Here is an 8634-nt window from a genome sequence, read left to right as displayed (position 1 = left end):
TTGACATTGGTATACATTGTGCTAAGAAGGCGATAGCATAATTTTGTATCTAATCTTTTAAGAAGGGTCACTACTTCAAGACGACGTAACTATTTACATTTAATGACAATTTGAAGTTTGATGATGACTATTTGATATTTGACTTATTTAAGTTTGATTACTATATTTAAGTTTGAAAGTATTTTAAGAAAGGCAACTACTTATAAATTGATGACAATTCATGATCATGTATTTATGTTATACATCATCCAAAACATGAAAGTTTATGTTAAATAGCATGTAATTTAAACTTAAAATTTGGAACCAATATTGTTTGCCAACTCATTCATAAATCATTCATTCAAACTCCATTCACGATATCGTTTACAACTTGATACCTTAAAAATTTGAAATAATATCTTTAAAATATGTAAATTGTCGCAACGTGATCACGACACGGAGCGGTCGACATTCGGTCTCCTCAAATAAAGAGTTATAGAGTCGCCATCAATCATATCAAAGGCGTAATTTGTCATCTAATTAAAAAAGTATTGCTCTACGTAAATGGAGATTTGACTTCAAGAGTCATTTATGTGTAGGGAAAGTGTTAGCATCCTACAACACCCATAAAAATGGTTACCAAATTTCATCTTTTATTATTCACTTAAAAAAAAGCTTATAAGGTCCACAAAATATAGACATTAGGATTGTGATTGTTTACTATATTGGTTCTCCCCTCTTGCCACTTTGATTAATAAAGAGGTGAGAAGTGAGAGATTTAGGAGAAACCGATGGTAAGATATGCAAATGTAGTGTAGTCTAGAAAGAGGAAGATTATTTTCTCATGAGTTTCTGGGAACCATCTATTTTTTAATTACATCTTCCAATTAGAATTTTTTGGCCAACAACATGAAAATAAAGAAAATAGGAAAGATAGAGTGGTGCCATCTAAACATTCTTAAATGAAAATTGAAAAGGCCAGAAAAGGAAAATAAAAAAAAAGAAAAAAACACAGTAATACATTTTCACATATTTCCCAGCACAAATACATACAAAAATGTCATTTTAAGATTTAACAATTTGGATAAAATGATTTTTATTCTTTTTTAAAAGAGTTATTAACTACATAAACTGATAAACATACTGACTTTAGAAGCATATAAATACAAAATGCTAATGGATGACAAGTAGAAAGAGGGTAGCACTACTCTTGAATTGAGAGTGCAAGAAGTCCAATGGCATCAAGATACACACCAGATCTGCCATGGATGCCAACGATCTTCACCCCAACAGTTGGAAATGAAAACTTGGTTCCATTTTCAACTCCAAATGGCCCATAGCTTCTTTTGTTGGTTTCCACAGTCAATGATCGAATCACAGTGCCATCAAATCCCCAGTCATATATATCATCATAGTAGCCATGAATTGTAACAAAATGCTCATCTGGGAAATCTAGGACAACCTACACTTCCATTTCCATCACATTACTTCTTTGATTGATTCTTTTTTTCTTTTAATTTGAAAAACAACTACACATTCATTATTTCTAATAATGAACAAAAACGAGTTAACAGGAAAAACAGAAATGAACTTAGTGAGGGAATTCTGGACTAACCTTTGATTGGGAACCTCCATTTCCACCATGCTTCTCGGACCAAACCAACTCCCCATTCTCATCTTCATATTCCATTTGAATGGAGTCGATCCACTGTCCATGATTAATCAACAATTGCCTGATTGTCCTAAAACTCTCGACCCAAGGATCTCCACCTTCACCTCCACGTTCTGCCAAGCTAAATTTCTCAGGCCTAACTCCATTTCTGCATGAGAAACTCAATAAGTACCATAATCATAAATCCTCAATGGTATCATCAAAATATAGCCAAGTGCCACTATGCATACATTTGAGTTGTATCTATGGAGAGCCCAATTGCATCCAGATACAAGCCAGATCTTCCATGAAAGCCAACAAGCTTTTGCCCTGTAAATGGAAATGAAAACTTGGTTCCATCCTCAATCCCAAATGGCCCGTAAGTTCTTTTATTGGTTTCTAGAGTCAAGGATCGAATCACGGTGGCAGAAATTCCCCATTCATATATGTCACTGTAGTAGCCATGAACCAAAACAAGATGCTCATCTAATTCCATAACAACCTGTATTGTGTTCCATTCCAATATTATCAAATCCCATGACAACATTTTTGTTTGTAAAGTTCCACACATAAAATGAAGATTAAACTAGCAAAAAAAAAACCCCTTAAGAAAAGATCTGGGCTAACCTCTGATTGGGAACCTCCATATCCACCATGCCTCTCGGACCACACCAACTCCCCATTCTCATCTTCATATTCCATTTGAATGGAGTCGATCCACATTCCATGATTAATCACCAGTTGCCTCATTGTTCTAAAACTCTCTTCCCAAGGATCTCCACCTTTGCCTCCATATTCTCCTAAGCTAAATTTCGTAGGCCCAACCCCATTTCTGCATGAGAAACCCAATTAGTCATTTCATTATCATAATCATAACTTCTCGATAGCATCATCAAAATATAGCTAAGCCTACATTTGAGTTGGACATACGGAGAGCCCAATTGCATCCAGATACACGCCAGATCTTCCATGAAAGCCAACAAGCTTTAGCCCTTGAAATGGAAATGAAAATTTGGTTCCATCTTCAATCCCAAATGGCCCATAAGTTCTTTTATTGGTTTTTAGAGTCAAGGATCGAATCACAGTGGCATCAATTCCCCACTTATGTATGTCACTGTAGTAGCCTTGAACCGAAACAAAATGCTCATCTAATTCCAGAACAACCTACATTGTATTCCATTCCAATATTATCAAATCCCATCACAACATTTTTGTTTGTAAATTTCCTCACATGATGAAATGAAGCTATAAGTAGCTAATAAAAAATTGAAAGAAAGAAAAAAAACTTGATGAAAGAATTGGGCTAACCTCTGCTAGAAAACCTCCCTCACCACCATAAATTTCAGACCACACTAATGTTCCATATTCATCCTCCTCTTGATATTGTATTTGAAAGGAGTCGATCCAAAGGCCATGATAAATCCTCAGCCGTTTGAGTATTTGAAAAGTTTCTTCCCAAGGATCTCCACCTTTGCCTCCATGTTGTCCCATGTTCAAGTGCTCCGGTGGAGGCTCAGGCTGGACCCCAATTCTACATGTTATGTCAATATATTTAAGCAATACATTGAATTAGTATATGCAATTCATATCTTGGTTTGATGCTATTGCTAAATATGTAGATCAAAAGGGAATAACATTTTTTGCTACGTACTTTTGAATCGTTTGTACATGAACTCCAATTGCATTGAGGTAGCGACCAGATATACCATGGAACCCAATAATCTTCCCCCCAGTAATAGGAAATGAAAATTTCTTCCCATCTTCAACTCCAAAGGGTCCATAAAATCTAGTGTTGGTTTCCAAGGTCAATGATCGAATCACGGTGGCGTCGATTCCCCAGTTACGTATAGAACCATAGTATCCATAAATTGAAACTAAGTACTCGTCTGGATAATCTAAAACAACCTACAATCAATCAATTGGTTTAAAGAAAGAAACTGAATATGCAAACTGATTGTTTTATAGGTAACGTTAATTTAATAAACTAGGGTTTTGCTCCGACTGACCTCCGATACAGAACCTTCGTTTTCACCATGTGTGGGCGACCAAATTGATTCTCCATTCCGATCATATTCAATCTGAATCGAACAGATCCACTCTCTCTCGTAAACTACGAACCGTCTGATCGTCGAATAAACTTCATCGTCCCAAGTGATAGACGCTACCTGATTCTGGGAACCATCGTCTTCCTGCGGAAAAAAAAATTTGGAATTAGAAATCGATTGCGTGCAAGTTCGTCATCACTTCCAAATGAAACTTACACATACCATTATGACCTGTGTAGATTTGTGGCGGCAAAGGGCTAGGATTTTGAACGGGGAAGAACATTGTACGAAATGGATATATGAATGGGCAGAGTAGGTGAAAATGCCAACCGGCGGCGAATAAATATATAATATTAGCCGGAAATGCCGACCTCTTGCAACTTGTTTGGGGGCTGGGGCCTCCGTTCTTCATCTGATTGTATAGAAGTTGACTAATGAAATCTTCCGGCATCCCAACAGCAGCCTTCGCACCCCCAAATCCCAATGAGACCCACTTCGATTGAGATATCTCTAGACCCATGGAGAATTTGACTTTCGATCTTTCCGTGATCATATATATCCATTACAAAACCAAAACTCTAGCTTACAATAATGAAAAATAAGAAATATGGGCAAATAGATGAATAATGGAGAAACCCCCAAATGACCATTTTTTTAAAAAAAAAATGTCCATTGACTATCCGTTGATGTCATCACGGTATGAGATTACAAAATTGTCCCTTCTTTTTTCTCCCATACGATATCCTTCTCTTCAAATGTAATGGTCGTCCTAGAAGGTGTTGCTCGAAATTCTCGTGTGGAAGTGTCGCTCTCTCGCTTTGCAAAATCATGTGATGCCGCAATTGAAGTTCTTGGATAAGTGAACTTAATCTTTGTCGTGCATGTTGTGTTGTGTCTGTTTAGGTTTATTGGGTTGGAATCAACCGACACGTTCTGTGGGTTTTGAGGTTTAGTAATCGGTCATGTCTGTTTTTATTTTGGGTTTTGATGTGTTTTGCATGGGTTGAGGACGAAGAAGATATAATTAAAGTTAGATAAAGTGAGAGCGAGTTTTGCGAGAGGAATATAGGCGAGAGCGAGATTAGCGAGATGGACACTGGGGAGAGCTAAATCAGCGAGAGGGAGATGGGCGAGAGTGAGACAAGCTAGAGCGAGATCGATGAGAGAATAATAGGCGAGAGTGAGACAAACGAGAGCAATAATAGCGAGACTTTAACAGTATGTATTGTTACTGATTTTTTTTTAAGAACCTCTTAACTTATAGATTGAATGTTCATATCATGCACGAGTAATTTAAGATGTCAAAATATCTGAAAATACGTGAAGTTGATACATTTCCCGGACAAGTAACGAGCCTAGCCCACATTGCAAATGTCAACAAGATTGTGAAGGAGAAGCTTACCAGAGGGCAGTTAGAGATGTTCAAGAGAATAGTTTTTTAGCGATATTTAGACATTGATCTCGTATTCAACAACCCACTTATCCACCATATGTTGTTGAGGGAAGTGAAGAAGTAGAGAGCGGACTCGATTAGCTTCTTTGTTAAAGGAAAGGCCGTCACATTTTTGAAAGATGGTTTTTTATTGATTACTGGTTTGTGGCGGTCCTCTACGCGAGTTGTTCGGAGTGAGAAGTCCTCACAAGAACTTGCAACAAGGTAATTTGGTAATCGGTCGACTTCAGATGCATTCCACCTGAATTTACTAGAAGAAGAATACAATAATTTGGTGTTTGAAAATGACGATGATGCTATTAAAATCACCCTAGTGACATGAAGGTTGTAATGATGGGAAAGAACAAGCATAAGAGTGTAGTCGATCATACTCTATTTGAAGATGTTGAGGTCATAGATTATAACAACATTCTAGATTGGAGTACAATTATTTGGGAGAGAACACTCGACGCCTTCAAGACTGCCTTGAATGATAAGGTTGGTCTGTACAAGGAAAAGGTGAGAGAAAATAAAAATTATGTTGTACAGTACTCCCTGTATGGATTTCCCAAAGCATTCTAGGTAGATTTTCCTTAAAAATAAGTTTATCTGTGGTTTAACATTAACATAGTTACAAATATGTGTTGATTCATATTTAGATGTGAATGTACGAGATCCTATCATTAGTAGCAAGGAACATTGCCACTCGAAAGAGCAAGGTAGCTGTGTCTTGTATATTACAGTGGTCATACTCTCACTCGGTGTCATTCAAAGTACTCGAGAGAGACATTTTTTAGTCTCAAAATGTAAGTGTAATCTAGCCACAATGTGTTTATCCAGTTGTTAGATGTGAAGGAACTCTTATATAAGAGTACCTATGAGCGAAAGCGAATCTTTCCAATTCATTATGACAGAATTTCATATACATTCAAACATACAGATATGCATTGATAATGCTAAATTACTGACATGCTTAAAGGATAAAAACAAAAGACTGAAAGAACATACCAGTTGAAGACTTTTCTTCACGTGAACGAACACCTCTCACTCTCACTAGTTTAACAAGAAACCTCTCAACAACACCTCAGTAGTCTACACGAACAACTTCACATGAACAACAGGCAACGGGGACAACACCACCACTCGGAACCCTCAGTATTCTAAGAGTGAGAATCTAAAAGGTGGGCTTTGATGGAATTGGTAAAGGGAAGGAGGAAAGGCAGTTGTGTACAAAGGATCAAGCAAGTGGGAGAAAAGAAAAGACTATCGTATAGGCAGGTGCTTGATCGTTTAGAGCGGGGTACACGATCGTGTAGTAAAAGCTAAGTGATCGTCTATACGATCGTTTAGTTAGGCTCAAGCGCTAAGTGATCGTCTATGAAGAGGTAAGTAATCGTTTAGATAAAGGGCGCACGGGTGTGTGATCGTTTAGTAAGTGATAACTTGTAGAAATACAAGTTATTTATACTATTTTATTTAGATATTGCGGCTAAAAGAAGGAAAAGTTGCATCAATAGTATAGAAATTGGCTAAGAAATGCGAGAATTATAAATTGTCGTCAATACACCCACTGATACCATTGCGATGGTAGAATAGAATGTTTCAGTTCTGTTTTGCAGGAAATTAGTCACCGCATGCGTTCATGGGTCAAAGATAAAGGAAACAACGCATCTACGTCGCATTGCACCCATCAATCGAGAATGAAGAAATGATTAACGCAATAACGGCGCATGCGAAAATCGATCAAGAGCTTAGCGAACAACGCAATCTCAACCGCATGCGGTAATAAAAAACAACACTACATGCGGTAATAGATCGAAGATGTAAAGAGCAATGCATTTACGGAGGATTCAAACACGTGTACAGCTTTCAGTTGTGCATTCCTGATGGGTTGATTGCGTAACAGAAGGAATATTCACTTCGCCATTTCAGGAACTACCTTAACCACAAAGTGGGGACCACATTGCAAAGAGTCAAGCTTCATCTATAAATAGCCTCTACAATTTCATTGAAAAATATACTTGAATACATAGAGACGTGATATACTGATCTGAGAAGAGAGACTGGTCTAAAGCTCCTAACAGAGTAGATCCGGGCAGAATCACGAGACAAGGCCAAGAGGTGAGTCTCCGGGCAAGGAATCCTTCCAATCCTCGCCGTTGAAGCTCTGTACGAAGGTCACTTCTACTAGAAGAGCAAGCCTGAGAGGGAAGCTCTTCTCTCCATCCATTCCACATGCCGGCAAGAAAAACCTCCCTTCAGATCTGTGTCAAGATGTTGACACTTTTCCGTATTTGTTTCTATCTCTTTTCCATCACTTGTATTAATCTTCTTGATCTTTCATTCACACAATGTATCGAACGCTTAATCTTAGTATTAAATGTTATGATCATTTCCATTATCATCTCTCTGTCTATTTCCGTTCATCCATAATTCATTTTCTCCATGATGTTTTCCTCATTCCTTGTATAATTAGCAAGAATTAAGCAAGTAAATTAAATGGGTTAAAGAAGTGATTATGTTTAGTTAAAGTATGCTCGACGACATCTTCACCTGTGAGAGCAGAAGTGAAGATGTTATTCCGCCTATTGAGAGAGGGTTGGAAGAATGCGTTAATTAAAGTGAGAAGTACCTCCAGAGATGGAAGCAACCTTGCATTCATCACGTTCATCCCTGTTTCACCATAGAGATATGGGAACGCGACCGATCACCGAGAGGCGTACGCCAAGGGAAAGCGGAACCTTAGTTGCATCTTTAACGCAATTAACAAACTTGCGATGTTTTTACTATATAAACAACCATTCTTTATTAATTGTAAAAACCGGTCGGATATATCACAAAAGTAACACATGAACGAAAACAATTCTTGTGTTCGACCTTGGATTATTCTGAGAAACTTGCGTTGGAATTATATTTGGTTTCAGCGCAAGGAAACTTGTGACACGCATTACTCCATTGCATACTATAAGCATATCTTTAACAACGCATATATTTAGAAGTAATATCGCATAAAGTGTACATAAGCATATAACATAACAATAAGATCAACTCTTAGAGTTACAAGTTTATGGTGTCGTTGTCGGGGATCGACAGTAGTTAGTGTTGAGTACTTTTGTGATATTTTGCAGGACAAATCTCTTTGTACTAGCTGTTTATCGCGAAGAGCAGTCTGATGGTTTATGAGTACTAGAATTAATCCAGAAATTCTAAGCTGACCTAGGGATCAGGTGTATTTTTCGCGCAAGAGCATAACAGGACCAAGTTAGGCGAAGAGGAAACATGGCATAAAACAACAACAATAATGATAATGTGGCACCTGCAGTAAATCAAGGGGTAAACCCGCTAGCGCAAGATCCCATTTTTCTTGCTGCTGACCGCAATATCCCAATGAGGAACAATGCGTCGACGAATTTTTATGACTTCTCGCCCGGAATTTTAGAACCCACGATTGTGGAGAATGAAAGTTTTGAGATAAGTCCGATAATGTTGCAAATGATTCAAAATGCGACAATTCGGAGGTTAACAAG

At 37.7% G+C, this 8634-nt stretch overlaps 1 protein-coding gene across 1 annotated transcript; it reads right to left on the bottom strand.

Annotated features, from left to right (window-relative positions):
- Positions 1-1058: 1058 nt before the first annotated feature.
- LOC120086191 (mannose/glucose-specific lectin-like) lies at positions 1059-4204 on the bottom strand. The gene is made up of 9 exons (XM_039042718.1): positions 3898-4204; positions 3637-3819; positions 3282-3535; positions 2939-3161; positions 2544-2794; positions 2258-2462; positions 1882-2132; positions 1595-1799; positions 1059-1441 (listed from the first exon to the last, which is right to left on the bottom strand). Exons 1-9 carry the CDS (start codon positions 3898-3900, stop codon positions 1184-1186), a joined length of 1833 nt encoding a protein of 610 aa, XP_038898646.1. The 5' UTR covers positions 3901-4204; the 3' UTR covers positions 1059-1183.
- Between the last annotated feature and the right edge of the window lie 4430 nt (positions 4205-8634).

The sequence above is a fragment of the Benincasa hispida genome, chromosome 9, assembly GCF_009727055.1.
Source record: "Benincasa hispida cultivar B227 chromosome 9, ASM972705v1, whole genome shotgun sequence".
Taxonomy (NCBI): Eukaryota; Viridiplantae; Streptophyta; class Magnoliopsida; order Cucurbitales; family Cucurbitaceae; genus Benincasa; species Benincasa hispida.
The sequence above is the reverse complement of the archived record's forward strand: the minus strand, read 5'-3'. Positions and strand labels throughout refer to the sequence as shown.

Bases quoted from the DNA above. Each gene is read 5' to 3' on its own strand.
- LOC120086191 (XM_039042718.1), bottom strand. The intron at 3,536-3,636 runs GTCAGTCGGAGC...GATTGATTGTAG, and splicing joins ACGAAGGTTCTGTATCGGAG to GTTGTTTTAGATTATCCAGA. The intron at 2,133-2,257 runs GTTAGCCCAGAT...AACACAATACAG, and splicing joins ATGGAGGTTCCCAATCAGAG to GTTGTTATGGAATTAGATGA.